Below are 23,772 nucleotides of genomic sequence, written 5' to 3' on the forward strand. Positions count from 1 at the left end.
AATATAGAAAGTGCATAGAACAAAATATATGTAATTGGACAAATTATATAAATTTTAATTTGAACAGACTAAGCACAAAAATGAAGAAATATTATTTATTTTTTTTTTAAAGATGTTCCCATGTTTCTATATTGATTAAAGACCAAATTAGAAATTTAATAATTAAAATAATAAAAACATGTATTTTCCATGTGAATATTTATCACAAGGGTTCGCACGCACATTTAAATCATCATATTTCATTCTTGTAATGTAGAAAGAGATCATTCATTATTTGACTGGATTACAGGAGTGTTAGACTAGTACAGAATACACAAAACCCACTTTCATTAGAAAGGTATTTCCTCACAGAGAAGGATGCAAAACCAATAGTGTACATGTGTATTCTAAACAGGCTTGCCTACTAAGAGCAGGTTTCACTTTCTAATTTAGCCATGTACATCTGAGAAAATCACCATATGATGCTTACTGTGAATGTAGCAAAATTCTTCTAGGGAAGAAATCAGCTGGTCTACTTATGAATGCCTGTTTTTCATCAGTCACTAGTAAGGGACTCTCAATAACTGGAAGAAGTAAACATCTGCTTTCAGCAACATGAATCCTGCCCTAGAATTCTGTCAGATATCTTCTGGTACCCAATGATGCTGATAGTTTCCAAAAGCTATAAGGGTCCTTGCTAATGAAAAATAAATAAATACATAAAATCTAATGTATGTACATATACAGTGGGGAACAGTTGGTGATTAGAAGAGGGAAACTATGGATTGGCGAAGAGGTTTTACAACATCAAATAGTATTGTGTTTTACAGGGGCAGTAATATTTTTTTATTCCAGTTCTTTGTAACACAGTTTGTCTCCTGTGGGGTGTGACAATGTCTACAAAAGCTACAGTTGTCGTCCTCAGTCTGTTCCTATAAGATACACATCCTCAGATCCTATGGTGAATACACAGGTACCAAGTTTTGAGGCAGAATATAATCTGGGAAAATAAACAAAATCTCTAAAATGCGATTATTATGCAAGAGTTCTTGACCTGGTGGAAATGTTTCAACAATTCATAGATAATATAATGAAGACACTACATACTACAGACACTAATGAAGACTGAAAAAGTGAACTGAAAAGATTTCTTTTTTTTCTTTTTCTTATCTAATTATCACGGATATCTGTTATACAGAAAACATTATTTAACTGGCCTTCAGATTATGCCTTCATTATTTCCTGCTATAACAAAAGCACAAGGTTCCAATAATGGCATACCAAGCCAACAGACTACAAATCACTACATCAGTGTTGAAGGTTAAATGGACAACAGTCCTTCAGTACAGTGAATAGAGCTTGACAGCTTCATTAATATCTGTGCATTAGTGTTATCTGATTAGATCCTGTGCATGATCCATTCATCTTTCACTCATTTGGGGGTTTGTGGGGTCTGTCTTTCTTTTTCTTTTTTATTTTTTTTTCTTTAAATAGGTAACAATTTTCTCCTGTCTGAAGGAAATTACAAAACAAGTCATCTATATTACAGAGGATGGATATGAAGTTATCATTCACAGGAAGCCCATTTTTATAATGTTCATTTTTTATTGTATGGTAATTTTGTAATAATGTACTTTTCAGAGGTGAAAATCACATTTTTAAGCCCAGTTGAGGTTTTATACTGAAAACTGCAGTACATCAAACAAATGCACATTATCTCTCAAAGGAACCATAGAAGCCTCAAGTTCTTACATTGTAAACTCTGATATAAAATTGAAAGAAAATTTTCTAGCTGCAAAAAAAAGTGAAATGTTAACAGTAATAGAAAGATAGCTTTTCACTCAAAAGCTTACGCATAAACTCCACATTTTTATAATTGCCAGTATTACTCTTTGAATGAACTCAGGTTTCAGAATAGTCTCTTAGCAGTCAATTTCTATGAGCAAGTACTTTGCAACACTATTTGCACATTTTTCCCTCTAACCTTCAAATTGATTGTTTCTATTGGTGGTAGGGCTGCGTATTGTGGGGAGAAATGAATGCAAAGTGAGCAAGAACTGTACCATGGCAAATCTTAATTCTTGTCACTTGCTACAGTAAGGCATGACAACCCCCTTTCTATATCTCTATAGAGACTTCAGGATTTTTTTTTTTTTTTCACTTAAGTCCAATAAAATCTCTCCATAGACTTCAAAATGTCTTGAATCAGATCTCATAACTTTCCAAAAAGTCACATATGATACATATAATAAAAATATAACTTGCAGCCTTTTTTATTATTAAATTACCATTACTGCTTTAAGCACCAAGTATTTGATAAAGGTGTACATGGATACAGATCATCTATCAGGTTTTTATCTGAAGATGTTTTGCTACTAAGCTATTATTATTACCAAAGTCTAACTATAGCCTGCAACTTTGTGAATGAAGTGAGATCTGTACTTATATGATGCCTTTTTCAGTGCATTATTTTTAGGAATAGTGCTTTGGAAACTACAAACAATATGGTCTTATGTATATATTTTGCTTAGAAAATGAAGCCAAGATTCCATTCATGTGCATTACAATCAGGATTCTGTGAACAGTCAACATGAATTCACTTTGAAATTGTACACGCATAGGTTTGCATGGACACTTCAGAATTTGTTGTATTAAATGACTGAATCATCATTCACTTCCATAAACATTTCTTCAGTTCTAAGGTTGCTACTGCAGAGACAAATCCAACACATTTTTTAAAACTCCAATATATTCAGAAAATTTACACTTTTCTTCTAAACACCCTCACCACTGTGAAATGTAGCTATGCAAATGATCTGAGTCCTTACTAACAGAGCACTGATAGCAGAATGTAAATTACAAATGAAACCACAGGAAGGAATTGATCCTACTCTACAGATGGAGAACTGAGTCACAGTGTGAACAGGGATAAAATTTTCAAATATTTCTAAGAAATATAAATGCCCATTTCCTTTTCAAAAACTGTACAAAACTAAACTTGAAAAGATCACCTAAGATGGATGTTTTCCTAAATCCTGTTTAAAAGGAACTTACACATCTAATTTAGCTTTACTTAGGAATTCGCTACAGAGAGTGTGCCTACAGGGTGGAGAATAGCCAAACTCTCCCATTATTTGCAACATCAGAACTCCAATACAAAGTTTGAGTAGGTTGTATACTTAGACTGCTCTGTACAAAATAAAAATTAAGAACTTTCTTCTGTTTCATTTGACAAGAGAGAACTTTTCATTTAGTTATTATTATTTAATAAAAGAGAAAGTGGGAAAAGAAAAAAATGGGAAGGTTTCCACAGTGACTTGAAACTACCAGGCAACAAATTGTATGAACATAGCAGGTTACAGGAAAAGACCCCCACTAGTTTTCCCACCACTTTCCCACCCTTCCTGTAAGCTGAGAATACCACTCTGAACTGTGCTTAATGGTCCCATTCACTTGTTTATAACAGCTTCTGGAAAACAGAGTTTGTCTTCTAGCATATTTCATATCCTATTTCAGCTTGGAAACAGGCCATGGCATCCTAAAACCAACTTAGGCACTTTTATATACCATCCTAGATACATGCTGGATAAATTTTTTGGATATGAATTCAGTCAATGAATTCAGTTAATGTATTGCAGAAGAAGGTAGACTTTATTTTTTAGTGCCAATAACCAAATAAATGGTTCAATACTGGTTTTACTAGCTTCTGTCATAAGATAAAATTTTAGCCTCACTAATCTCACAAAAAAATCAATTCTACACAGACTTAACCTCTTGTTACCATTTAAGCCATAAATTAGTGAACAAAAATTAGTCCTTGATCCAAGAATATTTTGAAAAAGGTTTGGGTTTTTTTGTCTAGAATGAACTTAAGCAACTCGCTGGAATACATGAACTTCACATCTCATTAATTTAATCCTGATTTAAACAGCCTAACCAGGATGAAAGAAAATAACATGTCACAAGTACGTGAAAAGCCATGTAGCAGCAAATATTGTACAGTGGTACAGCATGGTGGCTCCTTATTTGTGCTGCATAAGGTAGTATAATCCTACTCTTTACTCTTTGGAGGGATTAAGACCAAGTGGATGAAAACACCGAGAAAGTATTCCTCTTTTGTCTGATTCTGTATGGTCAAGGGAGTTATTATAAGAGTACCAGCCTATTGTCAAAATATGTTCAAAACCTTGAACTGAGGTTTAGTCTAGTAGCTAACATATACTGATATTAGGCACTAGGCAGCAACAGTACTAGCATGTTCAGGAACATATAATCCCCAGCCCTGCCATGGCTATAAAAGCTATGAGCAGAGCTACTACTATTTGAAAAACAACACTGTTCTCAAACTGTTTAGACAAAAATCCATCCGGAATAAAACATGCAAGGTAAAGAGATATCTGGATTTAGCAATGTAGAAGATATAAAGGAGGGAAGAATACACTCCGTATTTTGATGAATATCACTGTTACAGTAAAACCTTGATAAATTTTTTATGTTGACTTTTGATGCTTTGAAGTCTCTGTGTCATCAGCTGCAGAGAAGAAATGTGTTCAAATGTGCATGGAAAAAACCCAAACCAACCCAAAACCAAACCCAAATCTCATTCACCAATTTTGCTCACTACAGGAAAGACATTGAGGTGCTGGAGCGTGTTCAGAGAAGGGCAACAAGGCTGGTGAAGGGTCTGGAGCACAGGCCTTATGAGGAGCAGCTGAGGGAACTGGGGTTGTTTAGCCTGGAGAAGAGGAGGCTGAGGGGAGACCTTATCGCTCTCTACAACTCCCTGAAAGGAGGTTGTAGTGAGGTGGGTGTTGGCCTTTTCTCCCAAGTAGTTAGCGATAGGACGAGAGGAAATGGGCTTAAGCTGCACCAGGGGAGGTTTAGCCTGGAAATTAGGAAAAATTTCTTCTTGGAAAGGGTGGTCAAGCATTGGAACAGGCTGCCCAGAGAGGTGGTTGAGTCACCATCCCTGGAAGTGTTCAAAAAATGGGTAGATGTGGCACTTTGGGACATGGTTTAGTCTAGTCTACCCTTAATTGGTTTAGTGTGGACTTGGTAGTGTTAGGTTAATGGTTGGACTGGATGATCTTAAAGGTCTTTTCCAACCTAAATGATTCCATGATTCTATGATTCTAAGTCAATATATGTATTAGTCAAGTCTATTATACACAAGTAATCTTGGGAAATATCTAGCTATGTAACATTTTTCTCTTTCTAATATCACAATTCTTGGTATCTTTCTTTTTCAAAAAAGTTACTTTTCCTGAATTTATATATAAATAATTTATTTGCAATTTTTTTGATCCTTGGGCATTTTCTTTCAAATTCCATCCACTTGGAGCATACAAAAATCCTGATTTGCTCAATGAATTCTTAAATCTCACGTCTCTCTTTTTTTTTTTATGAAAACTTTTTTTTTTTTTTTACTTGATGTTCCTTATGTGATAAAAAAAAGTCTTAGTTTTTAGTGAGGAAGTCAACTTTTCAAATTGTCTCAAAATGGTTATCCTTCTAAAAACAGAATGTAAAGCCCTCAGTTTGTGTGTGGAGCTCCAATAAGCAGGTGCCAAACTTTCTCCACAACAGCCAGCAAAAAAAGAATGGAGCAGTGCCTTCAGCTGCTGAGACATACTGGTGGTGATTTTCATGCTTGGCCTGCTGATTTGTATGTATGATTGCAGGAAAAGTATGCAAAGCTAAGGCATGCATTTGCATTTAGAACCAAAGCGTGCCTTTTCAGAAGTCTTTGCCTTGGCATTTTACTGCTTGATGTGTACACAGACATGTCATCTGAGCATATAAATACACACATGTTTAAAATGATGGGCATGTGTTTGGAGGCTGAGCTGTTTCTCAATGCCTCAGCTGATGTCAGGGACATGAAAAGGAGAGAGTTAATTGCACTCAGAGGTGTACAGAATGTCATGTGCCGGGTAGTAAAATGTTTAGACAGACTTCAGGCTACAGACTTAATTTCTTCCCTGATTCCTTATTAACAAGCACCTTATTAATTATTCCTTAATAACAAGGGTCAGTGGTTGAAGCCCGTTTAACCTGCGTACACCGTCATCAATGGTCTTCTATGTACACATCCTCCAGAGAAGAACAAGGTGCAGTTGCCTGTTAGCCACTGTGCTTGAGCTCTTCACTCTCTTTCTTCTCTCCTAGCCAATGGCCAACTCTGCCATTTTATCTGCAGGGTTGGCAGGGAGGATCTTTCAGCCTGGGGCAAGGTACCAAGTTCTCTGGAGTCCAAATGAAGAGCTAAGGACTTCCAGAAGTTTGGGAGGTGCCCCTCAGCATGGGGACTCCCCTTTGTATATGGCAGGGGATAGAAAGGAGATACTAGTAGGTAAATGAGAGAAATGTTCTAACGCTGCAGAGAAAAAAGTCTGAATTCTTGTGTCAAAATATATAGCATCTAGATTTAAAAATTATTAGCAAATTGGAGCAGTTCATCAGGTCAAAATTTTGTAACTTCTCTAACGTAGTCCAATGGCCATTTCAAAAAACACTTCTCAGGATAAATATTCAGTACTGAGAAGTCCAGTTCAGTTCCCTGGCTAAAGTGATTATAGAAATAATAAATGACAATTCTTTGGCCCACTGTACAACACTGGAATCAGGAGATTCCAGGAACAAACACCATGACTACAAGAGCACACTAAAAATTAAAATAAAATAAAATAAAGTAAAATAAAATAAAAAACAACAATTCTCAAATTTGATTGCTGAAGCCCCTGACTGATTCGCTGTGGCACTGATAAATGCTCTCCCTCTAGGATAGGCATATTTCTTCCAGATCTTTGCTCAAAAACCTTAAACAAGCAAACTGAAGGAGCCACATTGAATTTGGCTGTTGATCAAAGAGACAACCGATTTTTCATCACTTGTATTTCAAATGTGCTAAGCAGAAATTAGCACTGCTTGCAAGAAGCCTAAGATGGGTGGGTTTGCCTTGAAAAATGATTCACATTGCACAGATTAGAGCCTGATCTTTCAAGGGTGCTGAACATCCTCCATTTGCTATAACATCTATGGATGTTTACCAGCTATCAGCAGGTGTTCAGGGCATCAGAGAATTAGCCCATTGCTTTGCAACATCATGCAGTATTAACTTCTGTCAAAGGAGAAATGTTACTGAAGTTTTATATTGCTTTAGAAAGGAATTGATGCACCAGAGGAAGAAAAAACAGAAATCCAAACTGAAACCCCCACAACTGGTAGGTGAAGTTTACAGAGATTAAAGAGTATAGAGGGAAGAAAAATCTGCTATGGAACTACAAGCATAGGTCCTTGTTCAGGAACATACTTACACATATTCTAAAATGTTAAGTCAGTCCCATGTTTTAGGGGGTATTAAATTGCTTAGCAGAGTTAGGACCATAGATTCAGTATTGTCATTGCCAAGCATTCACACATTAAGAGTATGCAATTATATGAGAAGAGATTCTTCTGTCTTAGATGTTGGGGTTTTTTTCCTGGTCTCCTCAAAATTTAAATTTTCGTGTAAAATATTTTAGCACATTTATTTTGTAAAAAGATATTCTTTAAAACATGTTGCAGCAAGGTAAGAATGCTGAGTTTTAATATATTTATATACACTCGATTTTTTATTTCAAAATGTTAGGTTTTGAACTGTAAATATACAAAGCTAAGAAAAAAATATTTCCTTAAATATTTCAATTTTTTTCAAACTAATATTTTTTATAACCTATTATCTTGTAAAACGACTATTCTTGCTGATACATAATTCTACCATTAGTAATTTGTGCCTCCTGAATAGAATAACATCAGCCAAAGACAACTAGAGTTTGGTTTTTTTTTTTTAAATAATTACATTTGGATTCATTTTACTTTTGGAGCTTGCATTTTTACCGTAGGATATATTTTCACATTTTCTCTTTAATACAAGGACAAATGAGACTAATGCTGAGATTCCAATCCAAACTTTTATGTGCAGGAGTTTTAAAAAAATCCTCATCGAAACAATACAGCTATTGCCAAAAAACCCCCCAAGAACTTCCAGTGTAAGTTATTAAAAAGCTCAAAATCACATAAACACATGCACACACGCTGAAGTCAAGGTGAAATATGCTAATGGAAACATTTACAGCAGATAAAGCTCTTGGAAACAAAAGCTCATATTCTCATTACCTGCCCTTGTCTTGCACAGATCCAAACAGAATCAGTGAGAACAATCAGACTTACCTTCTGAATTGTTATGATTCCCTCCTGGGTGTCTTTGTCGACAGAAATTTTGAATACTCCCAAGCCATCACCATCCACAATCTTATACTCCATTTCAGCATTAGGTCCCACATCTGCATCTGCAGCTTTTATTCTGGCCACCACAGAAGCCACTGGCAAAGACTCTGGGACATTATACTGATATGATCCTGTGAAGTTTAAAAATTTAATGAATTCAGAGTCTTCTGAGATTGTAAGCTAAAAAAAAAAAATCTGGTTTTCTTAAAATATTCCATCCTTTAAATCATACACTTGAATATTTACTTAGGCTACCAGAATATATTCAGTTTAAAATAGAATTGCTCTTTTTTTGCTAGGTTTTCATTGTGATGGGCTCTAAGTACTATGGGCGTAATTTCTTTCTGTGATGAGAGAAGTACAAGGCAAAGCTGCAAAAACATAATTCAAAACTTAAGTGCAAATCATGAGGTGAATGCCTGCTACAGAGTTCCAATGTAGAAAATATTTTACTTTATTTTACACAAAAGAGGAAAAAAGCAAGTAAGTCAAATAATATCAATATAAACTCTTATTCCTTTATAGCTGTGTATCTTGATTAGGCAGTTTGCAGTCTGAATACGACTAGAAACTGATGTATGTTCTTTAAAAGTAAGCGCACCATCTGCATTCTTGAAAATTCCAGTTTTTCATTCAAGTATAAAATGATATATATGCTGTCAAAAGGGTATCTGAGTGCAGTCTGTAGCCAATAACACCCTCACCTTCAAAAATAACTTCAGTTATTCTATTATTATTTCAAGCAGTTGGTGGCTTGCATTAACAGGAAATCTATTATGTACAGATCTATTTTTTATATCATTGGAGGTGAGGCTGTAGTGGACATCAATAAATTCTTCACATTATTTTAATTCTACTTAGCAAGGACTTTTTTTTTTTTTTTTTTAAAGAAAACAGCACCCCAGACAATGCTAATAATAAACTCAGCTCTTCAGGTCTGAGCATACAACTATGTACTCCTTTCTTTGGTTAGGATGAGAACCACCTCGGTCAAAGAAAGTAAATGGAGGGAAGATGACTTTCCAGTTCTTCTGCGATTAACTCCTTAGGAAATACTGTATGCACAAGAGAAATCCTGCTAAAATGCCAAAGGAATATGAAGGATTAAAAGTCAAGTTAAAGAACTATACATTCTGAAGTCCAGCTGGCAAGAGCTAGATACCTATTAAGATGTATCTTTTTTTGTCTTTTTATTCATAGAGAGGAAGTAAAATACATTAATAAATGTACCCACTGTACATCACTTCAACTGATCTAAAACATATTAGGTAAACAAAAAAGATTCTTCCAATGTAATAAGTAACAATAACAATAATAATAATAATATACCTTGCTGTCTGTGACTCTTAAAGTACTTAACATGGAAGTTGAGCACTTTTACTCCTTGTTTAGAAATAGCATGACATGAAAAGAAAGTAACAATGTTCAGAAATAATATTATAAGTCATATTTTTACAAAGTAACTTACGTCGTGGAAAGCGGGGTGGGTTGTCATTAACATCAGTCAGGGTCACAGTTACAGATGTAGTCCCTGACAATCCACCATTCTGCCCAACCATGTCCTTTGCTTGAATAACTAGTAGGTATTGGTCCTTGGCTTCTCTATCCATATTGGGAAGGGCAGTCTTGATAACACCTGCAGTAAGACAACATATGTCAATGGTTGCACAAGCAAATACTTTATAATGAAAGCTGAGTTTGCCTTTAAAAAGGTAGCAGCAGATCAATGACTGCAACAAGAGATGGAAGAATTAATTTCAATATTAACATCACAGTTTTTGACTAGGAGCTGAACTGACATACTACAAGCTTATTTTAAGTAGTCACCTGTCCTGGTTTTGGCTGGGATAGTGTTACTTTTCTTCCTAGTAGCAGGCATAGTGCTGGGTTTTGGATTTAGTAGGAGAAGAATGTTGATAACACACTGATGGTTTAGTTGTTGCTGAGTACTGCTTATGCTAGTCAAGGACTTTTCAGCTTCCCATGCTCTGCCAGGTGCACAAGAAGCTGGGAGGGGGCACAGCCAGAATAGTTGATCCAAACTGCCCAAAGGGCTATTCCATACCATATGACGTCATGCTCAGTATAGAAACTGGGGGGGGTTGGCCGGGGAGCAGCGATCGCTGCTCGGGAACTGTCTGGGTATCGGTGGGCGGGTGGTGAGCAATTGCATTGTGCATCACTTGCTTTGTATATTGTTATTATTATTATTATTATCATAATCATTATTATATTGTTATTATTATCATTCCTATTTTACTTTATTTCAATTATTAAACTGTTCTTATCTCAACCCAGGAGCGTTTCTCACTCTTACTCCTCCGATTCTCTCCCCCATCCCATCAGGGTAGGGGGAGTGAGCGAGCGGCTGCGTGGTGCTTAGTTGCTGGCTGGGGCTAAACCACAACATCACCAAAACCTACCCATTTTTATTTAGTACTAGGTGCTTTGGGTAATACCATCCATGACTCTTTTTTCTGAATATCTTCTCCCTGAACTATAGCCTTCATAATGTCTTGGGTAACACCCAGTTTCCTGGAAGATATAATCTCTGTTTGATTTCCCACTCTTTTAGAGCTAGGAAGAACAGAACATTCTGCATTCGTTTTTAAGATTCCAAGTTCAGCATTCATTTCACAATGTCTTAAATAGTCATTCACTACATTAACTCTTACTAATATTGATACTATGCCACACACCATATATATATGAAATTATCTTATTTTACCAAATATATGCTTTAACAATACCCACTTCTAAAGCATTAGTGTAACTAAGAGATTTTTTATTTATTAATGGAAATACTGTAATAGAATCATAGAATCATAGAATCGTTTAGGTTGGAAAAGACCTTTAAGATCATCCAGCCCAACCATTAATATGTAATATCTTAAGTAATATCTTAAGTAGTTTTTGTTACATCCATTTGATGATCTGCATACAATTTTTAATTAATTGATTTGAAATTAAAACCAGAAGAAAGCTCCATGTTTCACCCTTTCAGATCTGTTGATACAGATCAGAAAATAAATATGCCTTCCCAAAATGTGATGACTTTATGAATATTTCATGCTCAGTACACAGTACAGCCACTAATGCTGATTTCCAGAGAGGCAGCCGTTTACTCCACCAGCACTTAGTGTCAGCAACAGAGGAAACATAAATAAACTAAATAAAGGAGAGGCACATTGGGACACATACCTCTTAATCTGATATTTGTTGAATGTTTAGTTAGAGTTTTATTTCTTTCTTCCCTTATGAATGCAGGACTTGTCATTAATCATCTCTGGGTTGAAAAATTTATTTCACAAACAGACTGTCTGGCACTATTTCACCCATTATACAAGACATGTTAAAATAAAATGAATGTACAATTTTGTAATGTCATTGTTTCCACATTGCTTCTTCTGGCCTGTTTGTTTTTCTATCACAGTTAAATTGCCACGCAATGTTAACCAATCATTTGGAAAGTAATTATGCACACAGGAAATTTGAGTATTACATCAAAATGAAAATGTATGCAAACATTTCAGTCTGAATCCTTAAAGATTTTGATTTAGCAGAAACTAACGTATTATTGTTCAAGAGCTTTCTGCAGTCATTATGACAATATACATTGTACATACATATACACAGAAAGAGAGAGAGAGAGAAAACCACTATAAATCATACTCATTTTGGGGGGATAAATAAAGTTCTATATATCCCTGCTGAGGATGAACCTGTTGCAATATGAAGATAATTATAGTACTTATTTCTGCAAATTTAGGTGTTGTTAAATAGAGTGTGACATTTTGGTCATAGCATTGGGATTCAGATCCGATTCACATCATAGATTTTTTATGATAAATAGGGTAAATAGTTTGTTTCTCTTTTGTCTCAACTTGTTCATCTCTGAAATGAAGATTATAGCTCTTCTCCATGTTGGTGTAAACGCAGGCTCAGGCACCAAACTGAACTGAGCAGAGCAAGAACTTATTTTCCTGCTCTATGAAATTATACAGTAGAATAGGTGATGTCTATTAAACTGACAGAAGATTAAAGGTTGCATCTTGTTGTGACTTAAAATATTCACAAAATTTCATGAAAATTGTAACAGTAATTGTTTTGAAAGTGGCAGCAAAATGTTATATCAGATAAAGATAGGATGCACAGTGCTTTCTTCTTCAAACTAATAAAGAAAAGATACATTTCCCACACAACAAAATCTCAGTTTAAAAAGTAGAATGGAGAGGTGATCATGTTGTAAATCTATACTTAAGGAATCTGGCTATGTGACATTTAGATATTTTTAAAACAAACATCTGCAAAAAAAAAATTGTTCACAGCATCTTGAAATTTTCTTTGATCAGAAAGATGGCAACAGGCAGCAGACCAGGGAGCTGGTAGATTGACAAGAAGATAAAAATTCATATTCCAGCAGTGTCTGCTTATCACATAGCTCAGATTTGTGGTTTTCATAATCTATTCTAAAGAATAAGAGATTAAAAGATCAACAAAATCCAAATGTATTCCATTAACCAAGGGATGACATTAATAAGTTCGTAGCAAGTTTTAATGCACATTGTCTTTTTTCTCAGCATTACTGCAGAAAGTTCATGGAAAGTTACCTGTTTTGGGCTCCACAGAAAAGTAAGGTTGCCCTTGCAATATGCTGTAAACCACTCGAGCACTGTTGCCATAAGTAGGATCATCTGCATCGGTGGCTGTCACTTGAACCACAGAGGTACCTGCAAAATGTTTAAGGGACTATTGTACATAAAAGATCCAAAAATCTGAACTACACTTATTCAACATGCTGTGCCAATACGTATCTGGACCAGTGTGAGGTGACTTTTTCACAACTGTTCATCATTTCCATGCTGATTCAGCTTAGAATATAAGGTCCACTTTGTAAACCAGTAGTTTCAGCTATCACAGAGTTCCATCTTCCCAAATAGTCTCAGCCTTTGACTCACAGCAATAAAAACAATCTCATTCAGTAGCTCCCCCTTTCTATCTTTGCCTTTGGTTGGCGGAGGGTATGTGAACAATATTTCTTAAATGATGGTGATGCCTGAAGTATGCTTAAGTATGAAATATAGTAATACTTCCCCTTTGAAGAGAAGTCTGAATGCTAAAATTGTAATGAGTAGTTAGAGATTCAAATATATATACATATATAAGTGTTATATATTTTGATAATGGTACACATGTTGACAGGGATAAGAAAGTGAAATGTCTAACTGACTAGCAAGAAGGGTATATTTTGTGAGGATCTCATTCTGCATCCATCTCCTATTCATTAAGTTCTCCACATCAGTTCCCATTTGTTTTGTTCTGTACAACAGCTTCCACGATGTATGCTGAGAGCAGAATAAAACAACACTCGGGAGCCAGGGCCTTCACCATGGTCACTACCCTTTGATAGCCAGAAAGGATTATTTTTTCTCACTGGCAGATTGTCTGGAACATTGAGACCTTCATTCAACAGCCCAGGGACCCATTTGGAGGTTAGGTTGCAAATTAATATTGTAGCAATTTGGCAGATGCCCAGTAAAGGTCTTGAACAGAGGATCAGATTCCTTCATAAATTGGATTTGGACACAAGATTCAAGAAAAAACATTTGCTAAAGAGAGTGTTCATTTTCCAAATGAACACATTTTTGACATGTGAAAATGAGAGAAGCAAGTCTAGACATCACTTTTTAAGAACAAACGGCAATAGCAAGTGTCCAGGATGAATTTAACATAAATTATATTCTGGTCAGTTTTATTTGGATTTTTTCAGGAAAAGGGTTGGAGAAAGTTTTGAAATTCTTCATGTCTGATATAGTATGTTCACCATCCATTTTCTTCAGCTTTTCAATTCTCAGTTAAGCAGAGGATTGTAAATGGGTCCTGGAACCAGGCTGAAGGTTTGGAGAGGATTAAGTGCAGCCCTCCATAAAATGTTACAGATTACAAAGGATAGGACCTGATTGAGTGAATTCTGACCAGAAATAATCAATCATAAGATAACTTCATTCACTTAAGTTATGGCCTAACTAACGCACATTCCTGATCTCTCTTCCTGAAGTATCCGTGACAAAGTATTATGATTGCAATTCTATTCTAAATGCAATTTTTCTCTCTTGTGGACTGTAATATTTTTGGACAAGGAAAAGGTTATCCTCAACCTGAAATTTCATATGCAACTATTAAGTAGATGGAAAGTTTAAAAAGAAAATTGGTAGTTAATCCATCAAATCATTTATCAGTTATGGGACTTAAAACACATCAATTTTCTGTTCACCAGTAACTAAGAGCTTTGATTCAGTATGTCAAACTGATTTTACAGATTACTCTATAACGTAATTTCATACAGGGACCTATTTTAAACTTGCCAGAGTTTCTCCAGCTTTTGAGTACAAGGGTATCATAATGACTATTTGACATCCTGTGTTCTTTGTGAAAGCCAGGCTTACCACATTTACAAAGTCCCTAAGCCCTGCCAATGAAGCTTACAATGTCTGCAAATATTGGCAAAAGTGCTTATAAACCTCACACACAGTTACGTCTTTGCTCCTTGCTCTTGTTGCTTTCAAGGACTCCAGACCAATACAAGATGAAAGAAACTACAGGCTCTGCAACCTCAACAGAGACATTTTGGAAATCCTGCAAGCTTAAAAGTGCTTGTTTGCTGTAAAAAAATCTATTGATGTAACAAACAAACCCTCTACTTTCCATGAGATGAATAGTCAGTATCTGAATCTAATTAGCTCTCTCCTAAAACACATAGATCCTTCAGAAAAGTTTTTTTTTTTTTTTTAGGTAGCAATTTTAACACCAAATCTTTCTGCACTCACCCCACTTGAGTGTAATCAGCAAATAAAAAACAATGATACTCTTCTAGTCCCTTCGTGCTAATCAACTTCTCTCAAACCTCATGGGGGAAAGATCCTTTAAAACAACTGCTGTTGTCATTAATTCTTTACCAGTTGCATACACAAACAGCTTCCAGAAGTCCCATGCTGAAAGGGAGGTTTCTGCACAATATTTTTTTTAAAAAGAATATGCAAGCTATCATAAGGTATGCTAACTATGTGAAAAGTCCTATGTGTAGGAAATCGGTTCCAAGGAAACTTAATGCATGGAAAGATCAGTATGCGAAGACTTCCAGAGATTTTCCCAGAGGAAACAGATGTCTCTTGAAGAACAGGAATTCCTTCAGAGGACAATCATTGCAACACAGAGCTGTCCTAATTTTTCTTGCAATGGATTGATGTTGAATTCATATGCTTATTTTCCTTTAAAAAAAAATATAACCAATAAAGCTCTATGGATACTCATGGATAGTCAATAAATCTATAGGTTGAGAAAAAATGGGTGATTCCAACTACATCATCTTACAAAAGGGGAGTTTGTGTTCCTGTACTGAAATTAAGTATTCCTTTTATTCCTGAACACTTTGCCCTACCTCATAACCCAGGAGGTCAGCCATCATACATGTGTGCAAGATTAGACTTACAGGTAACCTGGGACAGTCAACAAATGGCACCACACCTTCATTCCATCCGACAGAACGTGTGTCCCAGTAAATCTTGTTTATGGCAGCATTGTTCAGAGCCCTAGACTGCAGGTGTAAACAAGACACTAACCCTACTCCAAATGTTCATTAGTGACTTGTTATAACCTGCGGTTTCAGAACTACAACTTTAAATATTTCTTACAGTTTGTGATCTGATATGGTTTGAAAAAATAAATAGGGGCTATTTACTGAAAAAGGGTCTTTCCCTCTCAGATATGGATTCCTCTACAATTATTTTTCTCTACAATTATGTATTTGTAACAAAGCTTGAATATCAGTTAATTAAAAACAATTCTACATGTAGCAACTTCATAAACTTTTTCAGCAATTGTAGCAAATACTGAGGGAAAATCCATGATGCAAATCAAAGGGAGTTCCACATATTTCTTTATTGATACTAGCTAATAACACACTGAATTTTGTGTGGCTGCGACAGACTTCTGGTTTTTTTCTGGAATGTTTAAGCTATCATTTCTAACCTCACCTTTAATAGATATTGGCAGACAGAATAGCAGTAGTCTGAGAACTTCACTTATTTAAGTTCTGATATTAGGGCAAAAGGAAGGGAGGAGCTTTTGCAGAGAGCACCTTGAATTTAGAATGTTTTCTGTACTTTAATTTACCCAAGTCAAGATTCAGCAATGTTTCCAACATGTTGCAGAGATCAACATTTTCTGTGACAGGGTCAGATAAAGGTAAACTGATTGCTGAAGTTTATTTTGAGTTGGAGATCCTTCAAGAGGATCCTTTTTAAATCTCCGAGTTTATTGTTTTAGAAACCTCTGCACAGAGTTTTTTAAGAAGCTTGCTAGTAACTTGTGTGGTATTTCACCAAAGTTTTTATACGAGTATGTATGAGAAATGTTTGTGTGACTTCTATTTTTAACATTGGTGAAATCTTTTAAGGTAAAACTGGTTTCTAAAACTACATGAACTTAACGAACGCTTATTTTTGAAACTGTGCAAACCCTTATCTATTTAATTGTAACCACATTAACAAATTAAAAATAGACCTTTAAAGGCAGTCAGTTATTAAAGGCATTGACTGATATCAATTAATGATGTCTAATACACCTTTACTGTCAAGTTATCCATAATACCTGCTTAATCCTTACATGCTACAGCCCGGCCTTGTTCTGCTCCATACCATCTGGTATTTCCATGCTTCTGCCACTGGCCCTCACCCAGAGCTGATGCAGCAATGCTTCCACAGCTTTTCCCCTCCAGGAGTGTGAAGGGAGAGAGACAGCACCTGGAGGCAGGTTCTACCCTCTTCACCTCCTCCCTCTCCTCCCACAGCCTCAGTAGGTTGTCTTCACTTGGAGACAAAGTCCAAGACTGGTCCCAGCCCAGCAGCAAGGTCAAGTGAAGCACAGGGGGCTTGTGACTGGAGAGAGACACTCTCCCTTTATTCAGGCTCTCAAAACCCACTACCCACTTGTACCAAAGATTTAAGCATAATATAAAGCTTTTTTTTTCCTTTTTTTTTAATCTTTGGTATAAAAATCAAATGTTTCTATCCATCTTAATCAGAAATAATAAAAGTGGCAAGAAAGATATTTGTTGTGCTGGGTAACAAGCAAAGCTGTTGATATGTCTGGTGAGTAGAGGAGATTAAACAAAAACAAAAGAGTGTTGGGTATTGGAATTTTTATCCCCAGTTACTTTGGCTATAAGCCAAAGAGATCAGTATCTCGTATGATCTTTTTTTTTGGTCAACATCACAGGAGCACTCTTTTAATACTCTTTTAACTATAATTTGCAATCTTTTCATTTTAAATATAACACTGCTCAATTTTTTTAAGTAAGAGACATACTTTTAAAAAAAAGCCCTATGATTCTCAGATAAGCCATATCTTTGACATTTTTGCTGTGAATAGATTTACAAGCCATCAAGATATTTACCCTATCCAGGATAATCAATATAATTGGGCCTGACCCAAATATAATTTGAACCTGACCCAAAGTCATTTCAAATAATAGAAAAGATTGACTTCAATTAACCTTAGATAATGTCCTGAAATATTTGTCAAATAAAATACAGAGTCATTATACTTGCATAACCACCCTTTAGGTTAAAGGTTATAGTTCTCCTAGCTTTATAGTTAATTTGGTTTATAATCCTGTGATCTCTTTCATTTTCTTTAAATATCCATTTAAAAATCCTTGTCGTGGACGTAATTGTAAACAAAATAGGAGAGAAATACTTTGTTTCTCCTTAATATTTCATGAATGCTCTAGGTGATTAATTAAAAATTGTGTTATATGAATAAACTATGAATCAACGTGACTATGTAAGACAAGTGCTACACAGGCACTTCATGGTAATCCTTAATTCAGTAACAATGCAGTATTTGGTAGTTGTGTGATACAAACCACAAATATTTAAAATGTACAGTTTCAGGAAGCTCATGAAGATGAAACCACCCTTAGTCAACACAAATCCCAAAGAGTGCATAAGTTTCAGTTAATAATTTTGCACAATATTGCACCTAAGTTGAATATATATTTCGTGCTGCAGTCCATATAGGAGAGAATTTCTTTCAGTCATTTGTGTGGCAAAGATTCAACAAAATATGCAAAAGCAGCTCCTTTTGAACAATAGTCCTTATGTTCTCCACTGCACACTGTGCACTCCCCACAGGTTGATTCCCAATATATTTTTGGAACAAATGGAGCATGGGTGAGGGGTAGAGGCATGGATGTGCATTTGTAGGTAAACCTCATATATCCGTAATAGTTTCCCATATGTCAATATGCCAGTACAGGACAAGGCAGAGGTAACTCATGCAAAAGGGAAGTGTGGAGATGTTGCTTTTCAGGGCACAAGGCAAAAATCTAATCATTGTTGTATGCTACAGCTCACTTAAATAATCTAATTCTAAAAGAAAACAGAAATTTAAAAAAAAAATTACAGAACATATTTTTGAAGTGCTGAATATTTAGGTTTTTCAGTCTTAGATTATCTGATTATCTCTGTCTCTCCAAACTGCAGCAGTAAAAAGTTCTCAGCAACATATCACTTCATCTCCTCCCTTATACCGTGGTGTCCTGTGGTGTCCATCTTTCTTTCCAACCTACTATTGCTTCTTCAGCCATCCAATTACTGTTTGAGTGACAAAGAACAAATGCAAAGTATCAAATGAGAAATAGTTTATGCCCACTGCTTAGTAAAATAAATAAATAGAAAACTCATTAGCAATGTTTTACTTATATCCTATTGGCTCCTAAGCTGAGTTTCAAATATAAAAGCAATGTTGATTAATGGTTGCTGCAGGGCACTTAGGCAGGGAATATTCTTTTCTCTCTCTAGCTCTAATTTAGAGGCATTGTTTAACATCCAAAACCACAGGAGAGGGTATGGAGGAAACTACAGCAAATTCTATATGGGCAGTCTTATGTAAGAGTATCAAATTTTGATATGGCTTAAAATCAGTCAAACAAAGAAAATCCTAATTTCAATCACCATATAACTCTCTTAACCTGAAGTGAGACTTCCCATACATGTATTTCCACTGAAGCTTTTTTTAGCTTCATGCTTGCATTTATAATTTCAGGTTAAAGTAAAATTTACTATAATGTCTCCAGGCCAAACTCCTATCTGGTCTGAATCAGTCAGCTTTCAAAAGGACAGTGGCAGCTGACAACAGATGAGCATTTGGTCTCTTTGAAATGAAGAGATAGTGGATTTGATGTTGAAATTCTTCCCTAATTCAAACTCAGGAAAAAATAACATTTCTTCTTTTCCAACAGAGGGTCTGAAGCCTCTAAAAGCCACTCTTCTCTGATTCCACTGGAATTTTGAAACTAACAAGTTGTACCCCAGTCCCTGCTGCTTGCATATATTTCCCAGAGAGCTGGATTTCGGTATTAAAAAAGATACAAACTGTTACTGATATATGCAACACTTACAAAAAAAAAATTATGCTATGCACTAGCAGGAATTTGAAGAGTTTAAGAACAGACTATCTGAACAAAATGATATATTATCACCCCTGAGTACCATAGCATGGGTGTGAAACTTATTACTGTTAATGAGAATTATAGAACAAAGCCTTTGGCCACTGGAATGAGAAATACACCATAAAATGCTTATCTAAATCCCTACATAGCTATTTGAGTTCCACAAAATTTTTGAAAGGGTAAATACTTAATCTAGCATCTTTTTTTCAGTTAAGTCTTGAAATATCTAACTGTTGCAGGTGCCTCATAGATAATGCAGTAGCTTAGTGTGATACAGTAAAAAATAATGAAATTTTTAAAAAGGCAATAGGAAAAAATTTCCCACAACACCAACAGTGTATTTTGCACTTACCCACAGGAGACATCTCGGGAACTCCAGCAGTGTAAGGACCATCCAGAAATTTTGGTTCATTGTCATTGATGTCCTGAATCTTAATGACGAACTCAGATTCTGGTTCCACAGGTTTATTAGTCAGCCTATCTAGTGCTTGTGCTCGGAGCGTGTAGTAGGCCTGCTCTTCTCGATCCAGCCTCTTTGTAGCATGAATATCCCCCGTGTTCTCATCAATAATGAAAATGGAACTTGCCCCTTCGCCTGACAAGATGTATTTGATGGAACCATCTCCTTTATCAACATCAGAGTGAAGCTGGTGAAAAATTGATGAGAGATGAGATTAACTTACAAGAGAGTCAGTGGCATGGAGATATGTAAAAATAATTCTTATGCCAAGCAGTAGTACATGAAATTTTATTGTTCTTGGAAAGATAAACTGAATGTCTATAGTGCACAGCATGTGAGGGACCGTTAGAATCTGTCAGCTTGCTCCTTTGAGCAATATAATTTCATTCTTTCCTGCAAACAATCTCATTTTCAAATGCATTTGATATTGTCCTACAGTCTTCTCATACCAGAGTTTTACATAGCCATACAGATGCACACATATGATTATAACTGTGACTTTATTCCTACCTGAATTTAACTACATTGTTGGTTTCAGCTTATTATCAGCTTATTATCCTACTGAAGGGTGACACTTCAAACAAATGTCACTATAAACTTAATGTCAGCGGGTGTTTGCTCCTGTGCATGTATGGGAAACAACATACTGATTTCCTCAGTGTTTACTGTGTAGAGCAGTAAAACATATCAAGTGAATTAAAATGGACTGGTTGCTAGATTGCTCTTTACTATCTGATGAGCCAGTAACTTCACTTCCATATCTTGTTTTCCACTATCTAACTTCAGAAAAATACAGGCTGAAAAAGACCAAGTGTCCTGGCACCACCTGAACTACACATCATTGAAAGTCAGGTGTAGTTTCCCTGGGACTACTTATAGCAGGCACAGAACAAATGTACCTCAGTAAGGCAAAATGTATCTTCCATTTGAAGACAGATTTACAGAAAGAAATTTTCTTCCTCACCACCCAAGCTATTTTAAGTTACAAAGCAAGATTCCACAGGTTTTGTAGCTCTTTTAGGTCTACTGAGTCTCAGCTTCCTGTTACAGAACACAGACTCAAGCAGTTCTCATATACTTTTCAAACTTGTATCAGCAATGTAGTCAATCTGGATATCACATTAAAGTAACACACGTGTGATATATTTAATATGGTACAAGTGAAAAGAACATCAGTAAAATTCAAAATACTTGCTCGCTTGTTAAAAAGTGGATTATTACTTGTAAATAGCTGAGGACAATGTCAAAGATGTTCAAATTCTTTATGTCTCTTATCTACTTTGTACCTGCCCTAACTCTATGTCACGTTGAGTTTGGAGGTTACTCTACTGTCATCATCGTCATAATTTCCTCCACTAAGATTTTTTTTCTCTCAGCTGGGAGTATCGCTGGGATAGTAAGCAATTCCAGAATACATGCAGAAAATTGCTATCTCAGGCATAACTTAGCACAGCTGCAAAACCTTTTCCTATTTCAGCAGGGAAGTATTCGCGATCAGTTTTGATTTTTTCAGCTGGCTAAAAAGCTGCCTATTTCTTACACATTATTTCACTTACACTGTCCGGATATCTCATATTTATGCAATTACAGTGCAATCCCTCTCTCTTTTAAGACAGAGGTGGACTCTGAGCTCTGGACTGGATCAAAAAAACAGAACTAGGTTGTCTAAATCAGATTAGCTACATTATTTCAAAACACGGTTTATGCTCATTCTGCGGCTACCTAACTCCTGAGATACCTAAACAAGCCTGAAATTTCTTTGATGGAGTTCCCTGAACATTTAAAGTCCTGCTTCTCAGAACACTCAGAAATAGTCAATGCTGACACTGTGAGCAGATAAAGGTAAAATGTATCTCACATCCAGGCTCTTTCAAGATCTGCAGCACTGCACATTCCTCAGCCTTAATGGCTGCGTGTTTATTCAACAAACCATATGTCTGTTCATCTCACAAATCTGGCAGTTGGGGCTCTTTCTGCTTTTTCAAACTTGACTCAAGAAGTACCCGTCTTCCCTACAAAGGAGCAGTGGCCTGTGCAAGTAAGAATCTGTCTGGCTTGTGTTTGATTTTGGTTTACTTTTTTTTTCTTCTTTTCTTTTTCTAAGACCTACTTCAGGGTTCATAAGTCTCCTGTGTGCTACAGAGGCATTGTGTGGGTTCCCCTACATAGCCAGAATCCTACAGTCTAGACTGAAATGCTGAGCATCACATTACCCAAGAACTGAAGTTACGGGGTACAAAGATTGAATGCCTTTGTCTTCTTGAAGTGATTCGGTTTTTTCCATATCCCATATTCTAGCAAAGCACTGGTCTTTTTGTGGTGGCCAACTCTCCCATTCTCCCTGTAGAAGTTATTCCACCTTTTGTGGCATACTTAAGGATGTGTTGGATGAGAGAAAAGCAGATGACACCGGCATACCCAGCAGTTTATCAGGCAGAGGGGTTTTCTGAATGTTGTGCAAGTAGATATCTTCAGGCAGAGAAGGGAAGGGATTCCATGTCTCAACTTGTTGAGAGCAACATAGTGCTCTCTCATGGGAGTGAAGCTGAGCCCATCAGCACACCAGAGTGTAGCACTCACACTTGGGTCTTATGCTGCAGGGCTGCACAGCCTCCTTTTCACCTTGTATTTAGATCCAGCCCTATCCTGAAAAACTTTCTAGCAGTGTTCTGAAAGAAAATAGACCTTCAGGGAGAGGCCATAAGTGTAAATCCTCAAAGATGCACTGAGTAAGGCTTTAACATCGCAGAGAAAGAAGAAATTCTGTAGCTTCAGCATTTCCCATTTGCTCACTCAGTGGCTTGCTGATTAACACATTGTTTTTTAAGGAGTCCCACTCTGAGGTCCATAAATCTCCTCATGGATTACACTACAGTGGCTGGTGCCCTGGATTGAAATGCTAAACAGAAGCCACTTTTTGGGATGATGCTTTGGTAGAAAACTGCTACCACACGGATTAGTAAAGTGATTAGCAATGACCTTTGTTACTCCAAGGCTGAGGCTGTGGGGGAGCGAACTTCTTTGTATCTTTTATTAAAACTTTGTTCTACTAAGCCTTTAAAAAACAATGTTGGCCCATGCTCAAGTTAGTAAAGTACCATTCTCTACCTACTTAACCCCAGGAAGGTGATATAGCTCAAGATATATTTTATCTTTGGCACTATAGTACAACCAATTCTGTGTAAAACGTTCTAATTTTTTTCAACATTTTAGTGTGTATTTTAGTGTCAATCTGAAATAAGTTAAAAATACAATACAAAAGAACAATGCAAAAATAAACTAAGCTGACAGAATCCAGGTGGATGTTTGGTGCAGTTTTCAGATCACCTTTATTCCAGTTCCACCCAATATAATCCTTCTGAACAGTAATCTTCAAAGTCATTAATGTACAGACATCAGTGATTTGCAACTAAGAACAGAATTTTTGAATGCAGCAGTCCTGTACCATATTTACAGCTCTACCAAATGTGACTTTAAACTACCTGTACTTCCAGCTATTTAGTTTAACATCCTAGGAAGTCAGAAGTAAAATTTTCCTTATAATGTTGTCCTT

At 36.1% G+C, this 23,772-nt stretch overlaps 1 protein-coding gene across 2 annotated transcripts in view; it reads right to left on the minus strand.

Annotated features, from left to right (window-relative positions):
• The window catches only part of CDH7 (cadherin 7), a 68,445-nt gene that overhangs the window by 21,238 nt on the left and 23,435 nt on the right, over positions 1–23,772 (minus strand). For both annotated transcript variants that reach the window (XM_075706306.1, XM_075706307.1), the window contains exons 2-5: positions 20,112–20,406; positions 12,858–12,977; positions 9,716–9,883; positions 8,191–8,378 (exon numbers count right to left, since the gene is read on the minus strand). In XM_075706306.1, the coding sequence (XP_075562421.1) occupies positions 8,191–8,378; positions 9,716–9,883; positions 12,858–12,977; positions 20,112–20,406 (771 nt within the window). The remainder of the gene's footprint in view (positions 1–8,190; positions 8,379–9,715; positions 9,884–12,857; positions 12,978–20,111; positions 20,407–23,772) is intronic.

This window comes from Pelecanus crispus, chromosome 2, assembly GCF_030463565.1.
Source record: "Pelecanus crispus isolate bPelCri1 chromosome 2, bPelCri1.pri, whole genome shotgun sequence".
Taxonomy (NCBI): Eukaryota; Metazoa; Chordata; class Aves; order Pelecaniformes; family Pelecanidae; genus Pelecanus; species Pelecanus crispus.